The sequence below is a fragment of the Mirounga angustirostris genome, unplaced genomic scaffold, assembly GCF_029215605.1.
Source record: "Mirounga angustirostris isolate CCGP_5_RB_7025 unplaced genomic scaffold, mMirAng1.0.hap1 SCAF_16, whole genome shotgun sequence".
Lineage (NCBI taxonomy): Eukaryota > Metazoa > Chordata > Mammalia > Carnivora > Phocidae > Mirounga > Mirounga angustirostris.
In genome coordinates this window covers 447,461-471,291 of record NW_026991724.1, presented here as the reverse complement: position 1 = coordinate 471,291, position 23,831 = coordinate 447,461, and the positions used below count along the sequence as shown (strand labels likewise).

At 53.5% G+C, this 23,831-nt stretch overlaps 2 protein-coding genes and 1 long non-coding RNA gene across 14 annotated transcripts in view; 1 reads left to right on the top strand and 2 right to left on the bottom strand.

The window, feature by feature from the left end:
- Positions 1-660: 660 nt before the first annotated feature.
- Positions 661-7,499, bottom strand: LOC135362818 (uncharacterized). 4 transcript variants are annotated; one of them, XR_010408075.1, is made up of 8 exons: positions 6,769-7,499; positions 6,574-6,680; positions 6,032-6,240; positions 5,403-5,609; positions 3,706-3,890; positions 3,067-3,449; positions 1,805-1,916; positions 661-1,306 (listed from the first exon to the last, which is right to left on the bottom strand). It is a non-coding gene; the product is annotated as an uncharacterized LOC135362818 (long non-coding RNA). The 4 variants fall into 4 exon arrangements; XR_010408072.1 differs by having other exon boundaries at positions 1,805-1,894; positions 6,769-7,497; XR_010408074.1 differs by having other exon boundaries at positions 1,805-1,894; positions 3,067-3,338; positions 6,769-7,495.
- Positions 6,562-23,831, top strand: part of SPG7 (SPG7 matrix AAA peptidase subunit, paraplegin) — a 32,886-nt gene continuing 15,616 nt past the window's right edge. The window contains exons 1-8 of one of the 3 annotated variants that reach the window (XM_064580764.1): positions 6,562-6,699; positions 8,934-9,036; positions 10,247-10,336; positions 17,660-17,901; positions 20,016-20,155; positions 21,168-21,270; positions 23,119-23,244; positions 23,564-23,726. In XM_064580764.1, coding sequence (XP_064436834.1) covers positions 6,694-6,699; positions 8,934-9,036; positions 10,247-10,336; positions 17,660-17,901; positions 20,016-20,155; positions 21,168-21,270; positions 23,119-23,244; positions 23,564-23,726 — 973 coding nt within the window. In that variant the 5' untranslated portion in view covers positions 6,562-6,693. Of the gene's footprint in view, positions 6,700-7,542; positions 7,758-8,927; positions 9,037-9,536; positions 9,774-10,246; positions 10,337-17,659; positions 17,902-20,015; positions 20,156-21,167; positions 21,271-23,118; positions 23,245-23,563; positions 23,727-23,831 lie in introns of those variants that run through there. The other 2 variants (XM_045890550.3, XM_064580765.1) reach the window with 2 other exon arrangements.
- LOC135362817 (uncharacterized) overlaps positions 14,063-23,831 on the bottom strand; it is a 29,162-nt gene continuing 19,393 nt past the window's right edge. For 4 of the 7 annotated variants that reach the window (XR_010408066.1, XR_010408071.1, XR_010408070.1 and 1 more), the window contains one exon: positions 14,063-23,809. Coding sequence is in view for 1 of the 7 variants with exons in the window: in XM_064580766.1 (XP_064436836.1) it covers positions 23,718-23,809 (92 nt within the window). In the remaining 6 variants the exon portion in view is untranslated. The remainder of the gene's footprint in view (positions 23,810-23,831) is intronic. The other 3 variants (XR_010408068.1, XR_010408069.1, XR_010408067.1) reach the window with 2 other exon arrangements.

Below are 23,831 nucleotides of genomic sequence, written 5' to 3'. Positions count from 1 at the left end.
CAGACACTTAACTGACTGAGCTACCCAGGTACCCCAAACTCACATATCTTTGATAAAAATCATTCTAATGACATTAGAATTGCCGTGATTGAGACCATAGTTTCACCAAGTGTGGTCCAGGAACCCTGGGGGCCCCCCAAAACCCTCTGTCAGCAAAGGTCAGCAAAGGTCAGCAAAGGTCCGGCAGCTTGGAGAAATGTCATGGCCGCAGGCTACTGAGAAGGTAACTGTTCTGAAGAAGGCGATACAGGGCCCTGGGGTCTGGAAGATTGAGTTAGATGTCCCTAGACTGTTGGAAGGTGTACAACTTAACAAGGGAGAGAGAAGTGGTCCCGTTCAGTAGAGTGCGCAGAGTGTGGGGAAATGGTGGAAAGCAGTGGGCCCAGACACAGAAGAAGCCAGCCTGAGCAGCCTGGGCGCTCACGGACTGCCCCTGGAGCTGTCCTGCGTGCCATTTACGCACCCGCCTGGTGGGGAGAAGCAGAGACCTTTGGAGATGGGTTTGCTGTGGGGGATAGCCTGGCCCGGGCCACAGGAACCCGGATGTCAGTCCCTCAGCTCCTTCCTGGAGCTCACGCTCCCTGCTTCACCACCTCTGGGCAGAGACCGTGCTTCATGGGCACACATACCTTTCAAAACACGATACACAGTACTGGGGACAGCAGTGATGCTCGGGATTATAGGAATTAGTAAACTGTGTCACTGAAGCTCAGCTTTGCAACTTTAAAAAGTATTCAGAAGATAAAAGGATAGATGTCATCTGAGAGAAATAAAGGAACGCTACCCGGCTGCTCCTGGGTTCCAGCGTTGAATATTGCGAGTCACCTTCCAGTGACCCTGCGCACAGCACCCACAGCGTCCAGCGAGGCCGGCTTCTTGTGCCTGCGTACCCCAGACCTCCCAGACAAGTGCTTCAGTCCCTCCCTTCTGCCCAGAGAAGGATTGTAAACATAGTCTATGGGCTCTGTTTCATTTTGTTTATTCTGTTTATGAAACTGTAACCGGCTGTAGGATTGCCTAGGGCCCAAGTCACAAATAAACTGTCAAACAAAATAAACATAAAACAGCACGGACAGAGATGTGGCCAAACCCATATCGCATGCTGCGATTTGAGGCCAGTAGAAAGCCAAAGTACCCTCCCCTCTCCAGATAATCTCCGACTTAACCTGATCAGCTCTGACGCCTCCTCCCACCAGGGCTGGCCCTGAATTCCAGAAACACGGATCCTCTGGGGAAAACGGCTAAGTGGACCACAGGGAGGTCCTGGCGCCTCGATCTGCTGGTGTGTGTCTGTGTAGCCAATGATCTGTGGGGGGAGGGGGCTTAAGTGAGCCCTGGCTCAAATTCTTTGTAGAGGCAGCCACCTTGCCCCTGTCAAATCAACCTGTAAATTATGGTGAAAAGGACCAGCGCCTGAAACTGGTCCTCTCTCACCTGCACCTGGCGGGGCCTGGTGGGGTGCTCAGCCCTCATCGGGGCGAGGGCAGTCGTGTGCTGACCCCGTGATCAGCCGGCCTCCAAGATCAACATGAAGCCACCGCCGGCTGCCCTGTGCCTCTGGGAAGCCTCAGCCTGTCCCACACGTCCAAGCGCACCTTCCTGCTCGGGCTGTTGCAAGCCCTGCGCCGCCCCACCCCAGTCTGGCCAAAAGGATGCTGTAACACAGACGAATCCGTCTGTAGCTCAAAACCCTCCACAGGCTCCTCCACCGAGAGCACAAAGGCAGGGTCCTCACCATGGTGGTGGAGCCAGCCCGCACACTCGCTTTCCTCCACCCCGCTCACGCTTTACTTGCCCTCCGTACCGTGTGCTTTGCTGCTCTGGTTGACTCGTTTCTCGTGGGAATGGAAGCTCATCGAGGACAAGCGTTTGTTCACTGCTGTGTCCCCAGCACCTAGGACATGGCCACAGAGTGTCTGTGAAGGGAAATGCCACTTTATCCCTTAACAATAGACTTTTTTCTCCAGTTCTTTCATTTTCTGCAACTGTTTGAGGGCCTCTCACCAATCCCCCCAAAAACTCACCCTCAGAAACTATCCCCACCTGCCCCTCTCACCCCTCCTCCCCTCTTTCCATCATCTTTACTCTGGGACCAGTAACAGCTCTGGGGGTCTTTCCCCACCCTTCTGGATCTGTCCTCCCTTCTTTTGACCTCTTTTTGTCCTTTCTCTTTTTGTTCTGCATTGCAGAACATCTGGGAGTGAGCTAGCAATCTCTGAGAACAGGGAGTTGGAAGTTCGGAGTGAACAAAAGCAAGGTTTTCTTCAGCAGCTGGTAGGAAAGGCAGGGATGTCTGGGAACACTTGCTTGTCCCTGCGTCTTGTTCCTATTACGCTGTGGCTGTCCAAATTCAATGTGGTTCATGGAATTTCTACAGAAGTACGTCCATCACTGATTTGCTGACGAGCCATAATAGCCATAGACCTCTAGGATCTAGGACCAGCCAGCTGGTGAATACTCTACGCCTTCACTGAAGGACACAGAGACCTTCGGGGGACAGTGTGTCCTGTCCAACCCCGAGAAATGGGGATGCTCTGCTGATGATTGCTGGCTGTGGATTACAGAGTGGAGATACAGCTGATCTGATCCCTGTCTACACCCCAGAAACGAGCAAGCAGAGGATCCTGTTGGCTACAAGGCACATTCAACTGAAAGTTGTCTGGGGGACCATATACAAAAAGTGAACGCCTTCTTCCTTCGAATATCTTATCGTTCACCTAACAAGTAACCCCTGGGGCCAGGAAGATAGCAAGCCAGTAACTTCCAGGAATAGGCTGTAAACTGGACATCCAAACATGGTCCCTCTTTTCTGGTAGCTGATCCCAGACAGCTTCTGAGCTCACATTGAGGGGTTAAGGAGGGACCCCAGTGCTCTGGCCAGTGACGACTCCCCCGTAGCTACCGAACCTGGACAGGCAAACCCCAGCTTGGACCAACAAAAACCCAAAAACCCAATGTAAACTTGCATCTAAAGAAAGGGGTTGGCTCATGATAAGGAATGAAGTGGGGGTTCCCACCGGCCATGACCGGATCCAGGGACGCAAACCAGGTTGTCCCAAGCCTCACCTGCAGCTTTTTCTTCTCTATCTGTGGGCCAACTTCTCTGCAGCGGTGGTTGGCTCTCTCCACATGGTGGGAAAGGGGCATAGGCAATCCATCCTTCTACTCCATGACCCCAAAGGCAAAGTGTCTTCTTCACCTTCAAACAGAAGCTCTGAGGAAGGACCTCATAGGCTGACTTTCTGTTCCTGGACCAATCATTGTAGGGATGAATGCAGCACTAGGAAGGCCTGGGGTCATGTGACCAGGGGAAGTCAGGATCCAAGGGTTGGGTTTTGCTGAGCAGAGGTGAACAACAGGCATCTTCTGTAATCATCACTGTGGTCAGCAGCCTCCAAGGAGACCCTCGATGACCCCTGCCCCATGGTATTCACACTCTTGGGCCGTCCCTGCCAAATGGGACCATGTCATGTGAGCAGCCCCACGGAGACGCCACGTGGTGAGGAGCTGAGCTCCTGCCAACAGCCAGGCAAAGGCATCACCTTGGAAACCCAGCCTCCAGCACTAGGAAAGCTTCAAATGACCGCAGCCCTGGCCAACGACCGGACCGCACCCTTGTGGAAGACTGAGCCTGAGCCACCTGGTCAACCACACCCAGCTTCCCGATCCTCAGAAAACCGTGTGACACAATGAACATTGGTTTACCTTGCCAAGTGTTGGGGTCATTTGTTCCGTATCAGTGGGTAGCAGATACGATCAACAGAACAGATGATGAATGAACTTGGCGTGTGCTCTCCAGAGCTCTGGGAGGTAATGGAATTTGGAGAGGAAGCAGCCCCTGCGCTTCGGGGTGCCCCCTGGACATCGGTCCAAAATCTCACACCCAGCATCTTGAGAAACACAGAGGTTACAGACAGTCACACACACATTTCTATACAGGTTTTTTGCTAGTAGAAATGACTTTTTATCCTTTCAAGAACAAAATCAGTGATTATAAAATCCCATACATATGATGACTGAAACCCAGCTAACAAGCAATATGAGAAGAAATGATTCCCTTTTTTTTTTTTTTTTGAAGATTTTATTTGACAGGGAGACAGCGAGAGAGGGAACACAAGCAGGGGGAGCGGGAGAGGGAGAAGCAGACTCCCCGCTGAGTAGGGAGCCCGATGAGGGGCTCGAACCCAGGACCCTGGGATCATGACCTGAGCCGAAGGCAGACGCTTAACGACTGAACCACCCAGGCAGCCCAAAGAAGAAATAAGTTCTTAAAAAAGATCTCTAGTTCAGAAACAAAATTTACCAAAACTCAAAGAAATGAATGAGTTTATTCTGACGTTCTACAAAGGAGTGTATCTTATAGAAGACATCCTAAGATTAGCCAAATACGTCATTGTGGAGCAGGCCATTCCAAGCTGTGAGACTTAGCCTCCAAGGAGGAGCTCACCGACACCATTGTGGGAGCAGCAATCACAGTGATCAACAGCCCAAGGGCTTCAAAGGCCAGGGTTAAGTGTAGAAGCAACCGTGCTTAAAAAAAGAAAAAAAGTTTAAAAGTTTAGTTGAGGGGCACCTGGGTGGCTCAGTTCTTAAGCGTCTGCCTTGGGCTCGGGTCATGGTCCCAGGACCACAGGAGCCCCATGTCGGGCTCCCTCCCCCACTCCCCCTGCTTGTGTTCTCTCTCTCGCTGTGTCTCTCTCTGTCGAATAAATAAAATCTTTAAAAAAATAAATAAGTAAAAGTTTAGTTGCTGCCGACCTGCCCAACTTGGGAAGAAGCAAATAATTACTTGCTCTGATATGAATAAGGAAACCTAAATATGAAAACTAAAAATGGCCCCAAAGATCAACTCCTGTCTCAGGTGCTAACATGTCATTCCTATTTAACAGACAAGGAGGACTTATCGGGAGCAGCGTGCCTGCAGCAGGAACTTGAGAGCCCAGGACCCCCACCACCCAAGGAACAAGAGGGGAGTCCCAGGGTAGGAGTGGGCGGATCTCTTCTTCTCCCCCTCCTCCCCACAGCGTGGGCTCCTGAGGAGCGCTTAGCTCACACACACACCCGCTATCAGGGTGTGAATGCAGAGAGACCTAAGACATGCCCTGACTCACACCCAGAGTTCACCCGGAGATCACCTCAGATGGTTATGGGAAGCCACGCCTAACTGTCCTGATGTACACAGAGTTCAGAGAGCTGAGGAAGGACAAATGAATAAGCAGAAGTTGAGAAGTACAGAAAGAATAAAGCTAGCCGGTAATGGAAGGCCTGAGGGCCGAGGATGGTCCAGTGAGCCAGCTCTCCTAGGCCTCATCTTTCTAGGGTCCAGGTCATGGGCACCTGAATGCTTAAACCAGAGCCCTAGTGTCCAGGGGGCACTGAAACTGGGCGGGGTTCAGAGTCACCTGAGGCCCTAGACACAGCCAACCTCCAGAGCAGCTGTTAAATGCATCTGAATAGGGGCGCCTGGGTAGTTCAGTCGGCGCCTGCCTTCAGCTCAGGTCCTGGTCCCAGGGTCCTGGGATCGAGCCCGACATCGGGCTCCCTGCTCAGCGGAAAGCCTGCTTCTCCCTCTCCCTCTGCCTGCCGCTCTGCCCACTTGTGCTCTCTCTCTGTCAAATAAAGAAATAAAATCTTCAAAAAAAAAATACATTTGAGTAAATGCATTGATAATGTGTTCTCCCACAATCTCATTTGCCTCGACATCCCAGGGATAAACTCCTACATATAAGTGACTGCCAGCTTCATGGGCCGTTCTCACGTATTTTATTGTATTTTATCGTTACGACAACCCCGTGGGAAACCCAGGGCTGCTATTAGCCTCACTTTGCAGATAATTATTATCCCCATTTTAATGATGAGAAAATTGAGGCTTGGAGAAGGCAGCAACTTGCTCAAGGTCATAGGCTGAGGACAGAAGCCAGTGTTCTTCTGCCAGAGGTGGGCCATCACCCTGCACTGCTTCCCACTGAAGCGCCAGTCAGACCACAGTAACAATTTTAGTGCAAGCAGTATTAGTAGGAGCATATCTTACGCTCTTCCCAAACACGTTCACATTTCTTAGAGGCTTTGAGTCACGAATCCTCTGGAGTGGATGATGAGGGAACAGGGATGAGGGTGGAGGGCTTGGTCACTTCCCATCAGGGCACACTGCACAAGCGTCGATAAGGTGCGAGAAACCACTCTCTCGGAAGTCACAGTCACGGGACTGGTGTGGGCAGAGCGAGGGCAGGGTAGAGCGAGCTGGAGGAGGGAAGGCAGTAAGTGGGTGGGGCAATTTAACCAGCGAAAGAAGGAACAGTGTGGGGGGGCTGGGGAGGAAGGACTGGTGGTGAAGGAAGGTGGTAGGAGCACAGGAGAAGCAAAGGAAGTGAGCTCAGTTGTGTGAACCAGGGGCAGCCCTGCGCCTAGGGGCTGCTCTCTCCACAAACAAGAACGAACCTCTGCAGAAACACCAGCTGCTGGAGGGCTGGGCACCCGTCATCGGGACCCTGAGCTTAAAAACTGTCCCACACTTTCCTCGTTTCAGCCCTGAGGCAGGGGAAGGGTTCACACAGGCAGCTACTTCTATAATACCTAAGGAATAATGGTGGAGTGCGGCCCAGAAACCAGTCAGACCGGCTCTGGGGCGGTGCCATAACTTCTCAGCCGGCTGCTCTTGACTTTTGAGTCTGTCTCCTCATCTGTAAGACAGACATGAAGGTACTTCAGAATCGTGGCTATGAGGGTATCTGATACGGGGGCACGCGGGTGGCCCAGTCTGCTACTGGCCTGCCTGCGGTTCCGTCCTGATCTCGGGTCCTGGGATCGAGCCTGCCGGGCTCCCCGCTCGGCGGGAGTCCGCTTCTCCCTCTCCCCACCAGCCCCTGCTCTCGCTCTCTCTCAAACAAACACAATCTTGAAGAGCGAGAGAGGGACTGATGCGGACCAGGCACCGGTTAGCACCAGGCCGCTTTCAGGGGTTGGTGGACGACGGAGGGGTGCACGTTACCACCCGGATCCGCCAACTCGGACGCCCCTACGGAACGGGCCGAAAGCTCCGGCGGTCAGCAGCCCCAAGCGCTGGGACAGAGGTGGGCCGGCAGGGGCCCGGCGGCCCGGGGCGCAGGGGCAGTCTCCCGGCCGCGACCCCGACGACCGGCGCTGGGGACGACGTCCGACACGGTCGTGCCGCCAGCAGAAAATGACCAGGTGACACGGTCACTCTCCGGAACGCAGCACCGCACGACGCGGATTCGGCCCGCGCCACGGCGCCCGGCCGCCCTCGCTCCGCTGAGGCGTGAACCAAGGGCAAGACCCGCGCCGGCGCGCCGGGTGGGGCTGGGGGCGGGGGTCCGGGGCCCCGCTCTCCCGGCGCGGCTCCCTCGGGCCCCGCGGCCCCCTCCAGCAGCGACGCCCCCGAACGGCGCAGCCGCAGCGCGCAGTCCGGCGCGGCGCCCCGGGCGGCACCTGACCAACCGCCAGGGAACGCCGGGACGGCCGGGGCGCGGCGGGCGCGGGGAACCAGCCCGGCCGGCCCCCACCGCGCACGCGCCCCCCGGGCCGTCCGACCGCGCACGCGCCGCTCCCGGGCCGACATGGCGGCCGCGCTGCTGCTGCTGCGCGCCCTCCGCCCGGGCCCGGCCGCGGGGTCCGCGCCGCTGCGGAGCCCCTGCTCGGGCGGGAGCCTAAGCCTCTCCTTCGGGGCCGGAAGGAGGTGCCGGCACTTCGTCCACAGGCCTGCGATGCGGCTCCTGGGGGCCGGGGGCCGCGCCAAGCAGGTACCCGCCGACCCCGGCCGGGCCGCGCCCATTCCAGCCCCTGACCCGCTGCCGCCCGCGCTTCCACCTCCCGACCCCTCGGCCGGCACCTCCCGTCCCCGGGCGGGCCCCGCCCCCACCCCCGGGCCCCCGGCCCCCGGCCCCCGGCCCCGGCGGACCCCGAGCGAGAGAGGCGCGGTCGGGCGCAGAGGCCGCCCGGGCAGCCCCGGAGGAGACTCCTCGTAGGTCCCAGCCTGCATTTTTCCAGCCCATTTTTGGGGTATTGATATTCTCTGCCTTGTGGTTTCCTTCCTGGCGTCTTGGGTGCCTGGCCCAGTCGGTGGAGCATGCGACCGGATCCTGGGTTGTGAGTTCGAGCCCCACCCACGTGGGCTGTAGAGCTTACTTAAAACTAAAATCTCTAAAAAAATATTTTTAAGGGCCGCCTGGGGGGCTCTTATCCCGAGGTCCTGGGATCGAGCCCCGAGTCGGGCTCCCTGCTCAGTGGGGAGTCTGCTTCTCTCTCTCCCTCTCCCCCTGCTTGTGCTCTCTCTCTCTCAAATAACTAAATAAAAATCTTAAAAAAAAAAGTTTTATATTTTTAGATTTTATTATTTTTTTTTATTTATTTGAGAAAGAGCGAGAGATCACAGAGGCAGAGAGAGAAGCTGACCTGCAGCTGAGCAGGGAGCTGGATGCGGGACTGATCCCAGGAGCCGGGGATCATGACCTGATCCGAAGGCAGACGCTTCACCGACTGAGCCACCCAGGTGCTCCCCGCAAAACAGTTTTAAAAATTGAACCCACTAAGAGTTTCATGGAGAACTGTCTCCCAATTGGCTCACGTGGATCAGACCTCATGAAGATGAGTCCCCATGGTCCTTGGCCGTGGCTCCAAGGGGGGTGACGGTTTTGTGTGAGCAAAGTACCATATAGCTGTATCTTACCTGTGTCCCGTAGCTTCACGCGTTACGGACCTGAATTGACTGAGCACTGTCCAGTGAGGGTGCGCTCTGGGCTCTAGCTCAGGTTAACTATCCAGAAGACAAAGACCCCAAATCCTGCTGCCGTCTTGGCTGGGGCTCAACACGCACATTTTAGGTCATAATTTGTTATTGTTGTTCTATTTCACCATAACTTGAGGACCGGTCTGAATTATAATCCTGGCCGTCCTCTGTATTTTTTGTTTCTTTTCAGAGTTTGCAGCTGTGCCTGCCGACCCCAACTGCTGAAGGGTTCAGTGGATTGTTGTGGAAACAGCATCTAGTCCAGAATCCAGTCAGACTCTGGAAACTCTTAGGTGTGTATCTTGTGAAACACAGGTAGTAGGCACATCCTGTGACATTTGTAAATAAATCAGGATAAAGCTGCTGTTTTGACACTGATAGTGAAAGGAAATCACTCAGGGGACTTTGGCTTCTGTTTATTGTAAGCCCTTAGATGCTCTCAAGTGCAGTTTATGGACAGATAGACTGAATGAGGTCTGAACAGGCCACGTGTGCTTACCTGAGTCGTCCCCCTCCCCTTTTTAAAAAAATCTGACGTATGGCAGTAATTGGGCTGCTTACAAGGTTTTCCATATTCTCTAGCCAGCTGCAAGAACGTCTAGTAAGGATCTTCAGAGTGGCTCTGTATGTTTTATATCCAGAAGGTAATTACAAACAGCCTACAAGTAATTTATGTTTAACACTGGTTTTATCATTCGGTGAGACACCGTGACATCCTCAAGAGAGATCTTAGCTCAAAGGCCTTAGGACCTCCAGGATTGACAATGTGATCTTACGTCCCCCCTCTATCCAGGTGGAACTGGGAAAAGTGGAATCTCCCAACTCCTAAAGGACATTACGTGGCTTGGTGCCCACATGTGGTCAGCCGCGCGCTCACCTCCTGTGTGTGTTTCCCCACTTAAGTGTATGCATGCGCCTGGTGGCACACAGCTCACTCTCCAGACAGCCTGATCCGTGTCCAGGGGCCATCAATGTAGTCTCCCTGGTGGTTCTGTTAACCTTGTGAAGAGAGGTGCAGCTGTCATGGTTGGTGAGACTCTCCTTCCTCTCCTTTGAAACATTAGTTCAGTTAGACGGTGGACGAGACCCGTGCCTTTGGTGGGAGGAGTGTTGTGTCTTGGTGGTGGTGGCCACTGGGTTGCTGGTGACGCACGTGTCAGAGCCACCGTGTTGCTCATTAGTTTAAATTAGCTTAGAGTGACTGTGGTTCTTGAAGGGGTTGTTCTCCAACAAGCTCAGGAGACGTTCTCAGTATACCTTCATAAGGAAGTTTTACTCCCTTGCATTGCTGATTTGAATTACAAAGATACTCCGTAAGTTGAAATAGTTTATTATTCTATAATTGGCAGTTACTGTACTAAGAACGATCATCCCAAACTTCTAAATCTTACAGATGTAGGTTTCAGATGGCTTCTGTTTTGGTTTGGTTACTGAAGAACATACTCTTCTGAGCGCTTCTCTGTAGGGGCAGATCTTGTTAAACACATTCCCTATTCCTTGCAGGTGGCAGTTACTATTTTAACACCTCCAGGATGAAGCAGAAGACTAAGGACAATGATAAATCTAAGGGGAGGACCCCTGAAGATGATGAAGGTATATCTATTTGACTTTCTTAAATAATGGCTACTTTGGTTGTCTGCACATGTGTGTTCTGGTCTCAGCAACAGGAAACCTATCTTAAAAGTAGCATGAGCCCGCGCGGCTCAGTCGGTTAAGCATCCAGCTCTTGGTTTCGGCTCAGGTCATGATCTCAGGGTCATGAGATCGAGCCCCGCATCGGGCTCCACACTCAGCAGGGAGTCTACTTGAGATTCTCTCTCCCTCTGTGCCCCCACTCTCTCAAATAAAATAAATAAGTCTTTAAAAAAAAAAGAAAGAAAAGTTAAAAACAAATGTAGGGTGCACCTAGGCCCCTGTGTCTCCTTGACTGTGAGCACACCTACCCCCAGTCTTTAATGTGATTACTGGATCTTTTCCTTGCCTGTCCTTTAGAGGTGCTTCCATCAGCACATGGGTCCCTTGTCCTGTCCAGACATCTGAAGGTAGGCAGAATTATAGTCCTCTGCGTGCAAAGGGTGAACCTCCGATCTGCCTTGAACTCAAGTGCTCTGGGGTGGGGAGGAAGGCACTTGGTCGGACCCACCCCACACAGGCTCCTGATGATGTGTAGACTTGAGAAGCAGCCCCCAGACGAGAGGTTGGTACGGTGCGTGGCCTCGAGGAAGGAGTGGGACACATCGCTGTCCTGTGTGATTGACCTCTGTGTACCCCAGTTCACAACAACCTCACTTGCAAATCTTGAGTCTCATCTGTAGAATTAGGACTCTGATCAAGCAAAGGGTGAGGGCATTAAAAAGGTTAGTTTAATTTTTTTTTTTTTTTTAAGATTTTATTTATTTGCGAGAGAGACAATGAGAGACAGAGAGCATGAGAGGGAGGAGGGTCAGAGGGAGAAGCAGACTCCCTGCCGAGCAGGGAGCCCGATGTGGGACTCGATCCCGGGACTCCAGGATCATGACCTGAGCCGAAGGCAGTCGCCCAACCAACTGAGCCACCCAGGCGCCCCTAAAAAGGTTAGTTTAAACTGAATTGACTCTAAGGTAAAAGCTGGCTGCTTGGAGCTAATGACAATGGAAGCTGCTAACCCACTGCAACAGCTGGAGTGTGCTCAGCACTGTACTAAGTGATTCGTATGTCTTCTCCATTAATTCTGTCCTCATAATTACCCTGTTACGGTCCCCGTCCTGTGAGGATTCTCCGGAAGGGCACACAGGTAGAGAAATGGTTGTCTTGTCAAGGAACTGCCTCGAACTTAGGTGCTGATTTTGTTGTCCTTTACTTATTTTATTTTATTTTTATTTATTATTTATTAGAGAGAGAGAGAGGGAGCATGACCATGGAGGTCGGGGCTGGGGGAGGAGGGGCAGGGGGAGAGGGAAAAGCAGACTCCATGCTGAGCAGGGAGCCTGACAACGTAGGACTCGATCCCAGGACCCCAGGATCATGACCCTGAGCCAAAGGCAGACACTTAACCAACTGAGCCACCCAGGCGCCCCTATTTTTTATTATTATTTTTAAAGTAATCTCTTTGCCCAACGTGGGGCTCGAACTCACCACCCCGAGAGTCGCACACTGCACCGACTGATCCAGCCAGGTGCCCCCAGCTTCAGGCTCTTTGGAATAGGTCTTAACTGGAAACCAGTAGCCATTGCTTGGGTTCGGTTTAGTTATTCCTGGTTTCAGGCTTCATGGGGCATCTCTTCGGGCAGTCAGTCATTTCTTTTGCTGACAGAGCTCCTGGGGCACTTGGCTCTTCCTCAGAAGGCTTCTGAGTTAAAAGGTTTTCGGGGGTGGAGGGTGAGGATTTGGTTCATCAGAAAATCTACAGGATTTTGAAAAATATCAGTGAGGCTGATAGTGGCAGATACTGAGATGTTTTTCTCCCCAAAATTAACGGGTTGGTCCAGTAATAGGTAGGAAGCGTAATGGAACCGAACAGGACACCCAGAGGCAGAGTCCGGCTTATCTCAGAATTCATACGGAGCTGTGGTGGCATTTCACGCGGTAGCAGAAGGGAGGCTTGTGTACGAAACGGTGTGGAAGAGTTGCTATTACTTGGAGAGAGACTGTTTCATGTGTTCCAAAATAAATCCTGCATGGATGAAGTCATTAAATCTAAAAAGCCAAGTATGAAAGAATCAGGAAGAACCTCGGGGGAAAATTTCCTATCTCAGAATCGTAACTGAAGACAGCGTAACGATAAGGGTTTCCGGTGAAGGAAGAGGTGGTGGGCGGCGCGCTGGCGGCCTGCCTTGCGCGCGGGGTCTCAGCCAGTGTGGCGCGAGGGACAGCAGAGGCAGAAGCAGGAGTCTCCCCACTTCTGTCCTGCGCTCCGTCCAGCAGCCGCGCGTGTCCAGGGTGTCTGCAGCCTCTGCCCTCTTCGTGCGATTGCTTTGTAGTTGGTAGTCTGAGTTAGTTGAGAACATGGGATGAAGCTCGTGTCTGCTGAATTTTCATGAGAGGGTAACGACTTGCTTGACCAGAGGGTTTTCCTCTCTGTGAGAACCTGCTGTGGCTCTCCCTGGTTCTGCTGCGTGCTGGTGAGGGTCTGGCTCACCGGGAGCGCCCACGCCCTGACTGCACACAGCGGGCACAGCCCGGGTCTCGCCCGCAGGGTCTTGCCCGCAGGGCTGGCGGCAGTCTTGAATGAAGAGCCAGTCCCGGAAGCTTGCGTGCCACGTGGTTCCCATTTAGAGCCCATTCTCCAGAGACACGGGCACAGGGGTGGCGAACAGTGTTGGCAGGGCCTAGGAGCTAGGCAGCCCCCGCAGGGACGAAGTCCTGTGTGTCTTCACCGGCGGAAAAGTGCACGAAACTAAGACACAAGAGCACGTGTCAGCGGGGGCGGTCTGAATAAGGCCGGGGGGCTGCGTCACTGTCCGGTTTTGTAAAAAGTTACTGTTGGAAGCAACTGGGCAGATAGTTTTTGTTACTACCTAGGATTACACGTGAATCTACAGTATCACGTAGTAAAAGTGTAGCTAAAAAAGCAGTTGCTGGAGTCTCCAGACCACTTTGGTGCTAGTGCTTCTTTTTTTTTTTTTAAAGATTTTATTTATTTATTTGAGAGAGAGAGCACATGAGGGGGGGGAAGGTCAGAGGGAGAAGCAGACTCCCCGCCGAGCAGGAAGCCCGATGCGGGACTCGATCCCGGGACTCCAGGATCATGACCTGAGCCGAAGGCAGTCGCTTAACCAACTGAGCCACCCAGGCGCCTGGTGCTAGTGCTTCTTGTCCCTGAGGTTGAGGATGCGCTGTGAGTGTTCTCTGGAGTTGCTGTCTCCATCTGGGGCGGGCCCAGCGCCAGCTGACGGTTGGAAAGAACCGGACTGTCACTGCAAACCTCATAAGCTTTTCGCCACAGTGCCCGCGTTCAGGGTTAGTGGGAATAAGTTCTTCCAGAAGGACTTCCGGACAGAAAACCTGGGGCAGCTCTGGAAGCTGTCTCCCTGAAACTCTGCTGTGTCGGTCACTGACCCGTGTGTAGGTGGCCACCCCTCTGAAGAGGGATTTTGGCACCAGAGTTTCCGAGGGGGTCTGTCCAGTGGTGGACAGTCAGGTGGCCAGGAGGCAGCAGTGTTACCCGGGCTTAGCCCTTGGCTCTCCGTGAGCCTGTCGTTAGCGTCGGGAGCCAAAGTAGATGCGGGAGCTGCGGGGAGCACTGCGCCCGAGGGCAGCCTTCACAGATGTGGTGGGATGCAGCTGCAGGGAGGGGCAGCGGAGGAAGGGGTCCTTGAGGAACAAACTGATGAAAGGCCATTTTCCAGTTAGACTCTCAGGGTCAGATTTTATTTCATGTCTCAGACCTCACACATCTTACTTTCATGGAGCCAGTCCTCTGTCTCACACCCACACCTACCCCTTTTGTCTTTCTCAGACCGGCCCTCGTAATTTCATACCTGACCAACACTACAGATATGTGGGGTTTTCCTTTGTTTTCAAAAGATTTTATTCTGGGGGCGCCTGGGTGTTAAGCGTCTGCCTTCAGCTCAGATCATGGTCCCAGAGTCCTGGGATCGAGCCCCCGCATCGGGCTCCCTGCTCAGCGGGAAGCGTGCTTCTCCCTCTCCCACTCCCCCTGTTTGAGTTCCCTCTTTCGCTGTGTCTCTCTCTGTCAAATAAATAAAATCCTTAAAAAATAAAAATAAAAAAATAAAAGATTTTATTTTTAGTAACTGCTGCAAGCCTGGGATCAAGAATTGCACGCTCCGCTGACTGAGCCAACCAGGCGCCCCCAGAAATGTGTGTTTTACATTTGATGTCCTTGGGTTAAGTTTCAGAAGTACAGCTAGCGAGTTAAGGAAACAACAGTGTTTTCTGTGGCTCTTGGGACACCCAGCCAGGTCGCTTCCGGGAGGGCTTCCTCCTGGGTACCCCTGGACAGCATGTGCGGCACCAGCTAACCGCACCTCGTGGGCCTGGGCTAGTGCGAATGGACGGAGCGCGTGCTCGCACACCCTCCTTGCTGGATGGGTCCTGCGCGGTGGGGCGTGCTGTGTCTGTCCCCTTGGTGCCCGGGGAGGGAGGAGGACTCAGGGTGATTGTGGCTCAGAAGCAGAATAGGAGATCTGTTGAGACGTGCAAACGATTTTCACCTGACCTCCGCGATACGTCCTGGAGCTTCAGAGCAATAACCGCTCTGGGTTGGGGCCTCCCTGTTCCTGCACCAGGAGATCCTCTCATAGTGGGATCTGCGGCCTCCAGGCCTGGCCAGGCAGATCCTTCTCCCTGAAATAGGCCGATGGGGGCAGTTCCACGTGTGACAGGACACCTGGCTGGTTTTTACTTGAAAAGCGTTGGATTTGTGAAGAAAGGTGTTTATTGGAGCCTAAATTAAAGCTGTCTTTTTATTGTTCAGAAATTCTTACAAAAATATGCAAAGCTATTTGTTATTTAAAACCAAGCCATATCTGGGGCACCCGGCTGACTCCGTCGCTGGAATATATGACTCTTGATCTCAGGGTTGTGGGTTCGAGCCCCACGTTGGGTGTAGAGCTGACTTAAAGAAATGAAATCTTTTTTAAAATAAATAAATAAATAAATGAAACCAAGCCGTATCTTTTAAAAATTGTAGACCTGCTTCACATTCTGCAAGCAGACACGCATGAGTTACAGAGTTGCTGCGAGCCCTTCTCCAGGAGAGGTGTGCTGTGTGGCGGTCAGAGCAGTGAGGAAAGGCCATGTCGCCACGCGGCCTGGGCCCAAATTTGTACATCCTCCCAGTGGCTTGTGTGCCACAGCCACCGGCCAAGAGCATGGGGGTGCACGCGCCATTTGAGGGTCTCCAGTCGGTCACATGAGCTTCTGCTGGTGGAGCGTCCCATTTGCCAAGTGTGATGACTACCACCATTGTTAATGAGAACACATACTGGGGGCAAAATAGAAAATTAAATGAAATACATGGTTTCTAAATAATTACTCACCTGAGAACATGAATTTGCTTTCCAAGGGCGCCTGGGTGGCTCAGTCGTTAAGCGTCTGCCTTCGGCTCAGGTCATGATCCCAGGGTCCTGGGATTGAGTCCCACATCGGGCTCCCTGCTCCACGGGGAGCCTGCTTCTCCCTCTCCCACTCCTCCTGCTTGTGTTCCTGCTCTCGCTCTCTCTCTCTCTCCGTCAAATAAATAAATAAAATCTTAAAAAAAAAAAAAATTTGCTTTCCAAGACAAGGGTACCTTTATTTTGTTGCCACTTGTGACTATGAGCTTTAAATATTAAATTTGCTATTACTGTCTATTCTCAGATAAGGTAACATCTGAAATGTGCTTTCATGTTTTCAGAATGATTGCTGACACAGCCTTCTCTGTAAGATTCATTTTGTGTTTTTTTTTAAGATTTTATTTATTAGAGAGAGAGAGAGAGCATGAGAGGGGAGGGGCAGGCAGAGAGAGAAGCAGACCCCGCTGAGCGGGGAGCCCGATGCGGGGCTCGATCCCAGGACCCCGGGATCAGAACCTGAGCCGAAGGCAGACGCTCAATGAGTGAGCCACCCAGGCGCCCTCATTTTGTGTTTTTAAGCTGATTTAAAATGCCTTTCAGGGGCGCCTCCCACTCCCCCTGCTTGTGTGCTTGCTCGCTCTCCCTCTCTCTGTCAAATAAATAAATTAAAAGTCTTAAAAAAAAAAATGCCTTTCAGTTCCTCTAAACGGATGGCCAGAGAGGAGGGTTGTGTGTCTGTGGACGGTCCGCCTACAAGCAGAGCAGAGGGAAGTGGGTGGACACGGAGGTCCAGTTGCGCTCTTGTCCCTGGAGAAAGGACCACACGTACACGTGCAGCTTGGGCTGAGCCCCGTGCCTGTGCGGGGCCCTCCCTGCTCTCCCCCCGAGTGGATGCCGTGTCTGTGCAGGAGAAGTAAATGGTGGAAGCTTTGGTTGCTCAGATCAGTCGGGGCCATCTTGGGCAGGACTGGAGAAGGACGGTATATGCACTTCTCAAAAGGTGTCATTAATGACGGGCCCGGTAAAGTCTGGATGGAGTGTCGGGAGGATGAGCCGTACCACACAGGTGAGGGCCGCATCATAGTCCAGGCCTTCTGGTGTGGAAATGGAGGTGCCAGATGCTTCTAAGGACTGGCGGGTGGGCCAGCGAGGAGACACAGCGGTGTGGAGACTGCCCTTCGTCCCCAGCAGGGGAGGGGCTTATCTGACCGGCTGGTTTGGGAGAAGACTGTGGCCTGGCCTTGGGCGGCTGTAAGCAGGACTCTCCCGTCTGTGCTGTGGGCCTGAGGGAGGCGACTCCTGCTGTCCTCCCGGTCCTCCCGGTCCTCCTGGCGTGCTTACTCGTCCTTCCCGCCCGGAGCCTCCCCATGGTGGCCTTGCTGGGAGCTGCTTCTCACAGTTCCTTATGCTGTGTGCTAATGGCCTCCCGTGTCACCTCCCAGGTGTTCATGCGCCCCAAGGTCAGGGGCTGAGTCTTGTGTCTTTTCGTCCCCCAAGAACTGGGCACGGTGCAGTCTGTATTCTAATAATGTGATTATTTATCTGATGGTTTGGATAAAGAGTTGGTTGCTGGGAACATTCTTGAATTAAGTGGTCCCCCCAAATATGTCCAGGATAGGCAGCTGTTGGGGAGGGGAGGGCAGATGGTGCTAAAAGGTGTTTCTTTGTCATCAGTGAGTTGCACGTGTGCCACATGCATCATGGGTGACCGTACGAGGTCAGGGGTCAAATGTGCCTCTGGGGGAGGGCTTACTGCCAAGATGCAGCACAGGCAGGTGCAGGGAAGCTTCTGACCGTAAAACTGGCTTTGTGCTCTGAGTAGACGCGACCTCGGTGAGTGCAGTGTTGGCGGCCTTGACTGGCGTGTGATGAGTATCTCTCCCGTGTCTGTCGCTCCCCCTGGTCACCCTGCTTGCAGAGGAGAGGAGACGCAAGGAGAGAGAGGACCAGATGTACCGTGAGCGGCTGCGCACCTTGTTTGTCATCGCCGTGATCATGAGCCTGCTGAACGCGCTCAGCACCAGCGGGGGCAGCATTTCCTGGAACGACTTTGTGCACGAGATGCTGGCCAAGGGCGAGGTGCAGCGCGTGCAGGTGGTGCCTGAGAGCGACGTGGTGGAGGTCTACCTGCACCCCGGAGCTGTGGTGTTCGGGCGGCCTGTGAGTGAGGGCGGAGCCCCTTTTCCTTCGTCCCCACTGCCCTGAGCCGAGCTTAATGTGCTTGAATCAGGGACAGGAGCTGGGGGGCCTGCAGCGGCAACTCTGAGGTCCTGCCCTGTGGGTCTGGTCCTGGCTGCAGGTTAGCACCCAGGGCAGCTTGGGGCAGCTGCTGGTGAGTCGGGATTCCTGGGGGCCCCAGGGCAGGAAACTGTGCGCTCTGTGAGGGTGGCTGAGAGTTGGGGTCGGGCAAGGGCCTGCTCACCTCCCCACCTCAGGTGCCCCCAGGAGGGAGCCCAGCGCGCTCACCAGAGGAGGGGTCCGGAGGGTGGGATTTGGTCCCAGGGAGAGGGCTGGGCATTGGGGGTGGGAGGATGGGGGGGGTCCCAGAAGCTGACTCTGAATACCTGCTGTGGAAGGAATCACCATCCTCCCCACCCCGTAACCACAGCAGCGGCAGGCCCAGGAGAGGTAGCGACGCGAGAATATTTTCCAAAGCACTTCCCCTGAGCCTGTTCCCTGGTCATCTCTGGACTGACGTTAAGAGCTGTTTTATTAGTATTTTACTTTATTTTATTATTATTTTTTTAAGTAGGCTCCACCAGCATGGAGTCCAATGCAGGGCTTGAACTCACGACCCTGAGTTCAAGACCTGAGCTGAGATCAAGAATCGGACGATTAACCCACTAAGCCACCGAGGCGCCCCTTATTAGTACTTTTAATCCAGGGTCCCATCAAGGACCAGGAATTATACTTAGTTGTCATGTTTCTTTAGTCTCCTTTCCATTTTTTGTTAGAGGTTTGGGTGGTGGAGACACTGGACCAGGTAAAATGCTGGGAGACAGGTGTCCAGTGTGGACACACTCTGCTCATGGGGAGCACAGGTGGACTCCTGGGCATAGCACTGGGCCCCTCATGATAGCATCAGGGGTGCACCGCAGCCCCTGCCCAGGTTCTGGATTGGGCTGAGTGCCAAGCACTGTTTACAGCTGGTTGTTGGTTTACAAGAGCTTGTAATTTAGTTGGGGTGATAGGTTCCTCCTGGTCCTGCGTATTGCGTGAGCTGGGTGACCTTGCAGAAGCCCAGGCGGTCAGAGATGTGGGAGTTGAATTGGTGTCTGGAATCGCATTTTGCTTTTGGCTTCCGGCAGAGAAAGAAGGTCATTGCCACGTGTTTGCAGTCTGTTCACCTGGCTGGGCAGGTGTTTGAGTGACAGAGGCGTGGATGAAGTCCAGATCAGACATCCGGGGTCTGTTAGGTTAATCCAGCAACTGAGGCCCCTGGGCATTCCAACGCAGATGACGATCAGTGTGTCATGGCTGGTGGGTGCCCCCAGCTGCCTCTCGCATCTGGCCCTGTGACCCCGTGACATGCAGCCTGGCCAGCCGCTCATTCCACGCAGAATCTTCTGAGCCTCTCAGCGCCAGGGGAGAGTCTGGTCGCTCCATGTAGATTCCACAGTGCGTTGAGAAGCTGTGCTTGGAACAGCTTCATTCTAGAAAGCATTTGGACCAGGCCCTTAGGAGAATGATGTGGGACTGGCAGGATGCCGTCCAGGTTGGTGGAGATCAGGATGGCCCCTTGGTGGGTGGCTCGGGTCAGCTCACAGAGCAGGGATTTGGGGGCCCAGCGTGGACTTCCGGCTTGCTCTGGAGCCTCCTCTCAGGGAAGCCTGTACCCGTGGAGGACATTCCACCTGCGCACAATCCCTGAGCCTCTTCTCTACCCGGGAGGGGTTTACTGAGAATAGAGAAATCCACTTAGCTGAGTTTCACATTCAGCCAGTGGTGAAGCACCAGACCTGTGTTCTTGCCTTAGTGAGTTGCCTGCCTCCCGGCAAATAGCTCGTGTCTGTCGTCTCTGTGCTCTGCACGCACAGCTGAGGCTGGGTGGTGAGTTTGAAGCCTAAAGCACACCCTCTGTTTTCTTAAATGTCCCTGTTAGTGAAAACAGAGCAAGCACACGTATGGAAAGTGTGTTGCAGTCGGGATCTGGACGTGGTTTCTGAATGGCAGGTGAAGTTCAGCTTCTGGAGCACTGTGGGGTGTGGGTGCTGGGTCTCGCGGCTGTCCTCAGCCCGCGTGTCACCTGCACCGCGTCTGCTCTCTGCCCCCAGCGGCTGGCCTTGATGTACCGGATGCAGGTGGCAAACATCGACAGGTTTGAGGAGAAGCTCCGAGCTGCTGAAGACGCCCTGAATATTGAAGGCAAGGACAGGATCCCGGTTTCCTATAAGCGGACAGGATTCTTTGGAAAGTATGTTGGTCATTTTTTGGCTCCTGAACTAAACCAGGCTTGGCTTTGTAATGTGATAACAAACCACCAACATCTCACATTGGCCTTGCCTCCAGTAAAGCTGCCCCCGTGTGGGAGGGTAAGTAGGAGTGCGAGCCGGTGACCACGCGTGGGGACGGGCATCGTGGGCCTGTTGGAGCGTCTTTCACTTTCCTTACTTGTTGGTTCAGTACGTTGTGGGGCTGCCGTCTTGTACAGATGGGAAAATGGAACAGAAAGGGCAGAAGCAGGGACGTCCAGTAGAAGTTCTTGCTTCCTTGTGGCAGGTGGAAATGGGGACCCTGTGGGACCTGCATCTCCTTAGCGGGAGCACATTAACTCGCAGAGTCGTGGGGGGCTTCACGGCACACACGTGTGTAGAGAGGTTCACTCGTGGACACGTGCCCACACTGAGAAGACGCAGGATGCCAGTGACGGCAGGCACTCCTGAGAGGTGGCCGTTCTCTTGAGGGTGCAGGGCCTCCAAGGCCGAGGGGCTGTCGGCAATGGCGGGAGGTACGGCTGGAGCCCTGGGGTTTACTCTGTACCGCTGTGCTCCCTTGCTGAGCAGGGAGCCCTATGCGGGGCTCCACCCCAGGACCCCGGGATCATGACCTGAGCCGAAGGCAGATGCCTAACGACTGAGCACCCAGGTGCCCGATGGCCTACTTTTGAAAACAAAATATATCACACATGAAAATCTGTTCTTTCGGGCATTATCAAGAGGCTCTCGATGACCCGGTCAGTGCGCGGTGTCCGCGGTCTGGCTTCGCACTGTGGTGAGCCGCTGTATCGGGCCTTTACACGCTCCATGGGACAGCCTGGGGAAGGTCACAGGACGAGAGGTGGACGAGGAAACCCATTTCCACAACCATCCACTCTGCACACTGGGCTCAGAGTGGGGGGTTGCTCTTGTCATCTGTGGAGGGTCCATGGCCCCTGACGTGAGGCGTGTGCATACTGCCTGCCCGTAACTGCCCCTCTCTCCTGCTAGTGCCCTCTACGCCTTGGGGATGACCGCAGTGGGCCTGGCCATCCTGTGGTACGTGTTCCGTCTGGCTGGAATGACAGGAAGGGAAGGAGGACTCAGTGCTTTTGTAAGTTATGAACATCCCATCTCATTGAACCCGTGGTCTAGGGTTTGTGCTCGTGCTCGCGGAACACGCTTCACGTAAATCACAGTGAATGTTCACCTGTCACAGAGGCCAGCCTGGAGTCATGGCCTGGGCGGCTCCTCTTTCTTTCTGCTTAGCCCCTATCCCCCGACTCTCTCCCTGACTCGTGGGGCAGCTGAGCCAAGCAGGTGTGTAGGCCAATTTATTCTGCAGTTTTCAGGAGCTGAGCATGACTTACTTTTTTGTTTCTCCTACTAGCTAAGACACTGAGAAATTTTTGAAGGTTGTCTTTATGTTTTTATTTTATTTTTATTTTTTTAAAGATTTTTTTTTTTTAAGTAATTTCTGCACGCAATGGAGGGCTTGAACTCAAGACCCCCAGATGAAGCGTCACATGCTCTACCGACTGAGGCAGCCAGGTGCCCCAAACCTTAATACAATTTAAAAGCATTCTCCTGGGGCGCCTGGCTGGCTCCGTCAAAAGAACATGTAGTGCTTGATTTCAGGGTCTTGAGTTTGGGCCCCGAGTTGGATGTAAAGATTACTTAAAAAAAAAAAAAAAATTCTCCTGTTGTGGTGACCTTCATTGTAACATGAACTTTCCCTCCCTGGCAGGTTGCATATGGCCAGTTAGCCCATCAGCAGAGGAGCTGGGGAGGGGCCCAGGGCCTGCTTGGAGCAGGTCTGCAGAGGGTACCTTCTGGTCACCTCCCTGGGAACCGAGACATATTTCCACTGAGACCAGGATCGTGTTCCTGTCTTTAGCTAAAGACTCATACCCTTTTAACGGTGTCTCATTGTGGGGCTATGTTGTGTTTTACTCAGCCAGTTTCACCAGTCTTGCATATTTGGGGCTGTTTATTTATTTATTTAAAAAAAAATTTTTTTTAAGATTTTATTTAATTATTTGACAGAGAGCGAGCACAAGGAGGGGGAGCTGTAGGCTCCCCGCTGAGCAGGGAGTCCTATTCGGGGCTCGATCCCAGGACTCTGAGGTCATGACCTGAGCCGAAGGCAGACGCTTCACCAACTGAGCCACCAGGAGCCCCTATAGTCACTTTTTTTTTTTAAGATTTTATTTTGAGAGAGAGAGCATGAGCTGAGGGAGAGGCAGAAGCAGACTCCCCGCTGAATGGGGAGCCTGATGTGGGACTTGATCCTGGGACCCTCCCTGAGATCACGACCTCAGCCGAAGGCAGACGCTTAACCAACTGAGCCACCCTGGCATCTCAGGGGCTGTTTATTTTCCCTGCGGTATTTATATAGTACTGTGATAAACCTAATGCACGTGTGTCTTTGGAGTGCCTGACTGCCTGGTGTGCCTCCTGAGGCCGAATTTAGCTCATTTGCACCCCTCACCGAGAGCTTTATCTTGCCTGATTGCTCTCCAGAAATTTACCAGCTAACATTTCTACCAAACCTTCCTAGAGCTGAGTGTTATTACATTACCTTTATAATCAGAGAGTTCCACCCTAGTAGGAAAAATCACATGGAAAAATACAGTTTTTGTGCAATAGATATTAAATTACCTCGTTTGGGTGGGGGGTGGTTTATGTTGTTTTTTTTTAAAGGCAAATTGCTAGATGCTAGATGATTTTCTTACTGTTAGCGATGCACAATAAACATTTCCCCTTGGCTGCCTGGAAGGTGACTTTGGGTCCCATCTGTCTGAATATGTGGAGAGGGTGTGGGAGATGAGAGCCGGGCCGAGGGGAGCTGGGGCCCCTGGGACACGAAGCCCCCTTGCGCTTGCAGACCCAACCTGCGGGTGCTAACCTTCCCTGTTGTGCTAGGAGTCACAGCACCCTGCCCTTTGTTTTTTCTGCCCAGAATCAGCTTAAAATGGCCCGTTTCACAATTGTGGATGGCAAGATGGGGAAAGGAGTCAGCTTCAAAGATGTAGCAGGAATGCACGAAGCCAAACTGGAAGTCAAAGAGTTTGTGGATTATCTGAAGGTGGGTGCGCGAGCCAAGCAGGAGGTAAGACGCGAGCGCCCTCCTTGAGGGAGGGACTGCCCCAGTCAGGCGTGTGCCGTATCTGCTAAACCAGCAGGCTGAGTGCACAGCCCTGAGCCAGTAGTAGGGCCGAGAGCCCGCTGCTGGCCTTACCCCGGGCCATCTGGGACACCTGGTCACTGCCGGAGCTCTCTGCTTTTCCCAAACCACATGAACCACAGCTGATTCGTGACAGTGCAGGATCTCCACGTGAGTCCTCTTTTGGAAATTCTCTGTCAAACACCTGTGACTACTGTGCTATGATCTGTTGCTTTTCCAGAGCCCAGAGCGCTTCCTTCAGCTTGGCGCCAAAGTCCCAAAAGGTGCACTCTTGCTCGGGCCCCCCGGCTGTGGGAAGACACTTCTGGCCAAGGCGGTGGCAACAGAAGCCCAGGTGCCATTCTTGGCGATGGCCGGTCCGGAGTTCGTGGAGGTCATTGGAGGTTGGTATTGCCTGGGGGCTGTGGACAAGTTTGCCCAACCACCTGTGCAGGGCCCTTCCTCAGGTGGCCGGATAGACGGGGACCTGGGGGGACAGGGAAGGACAC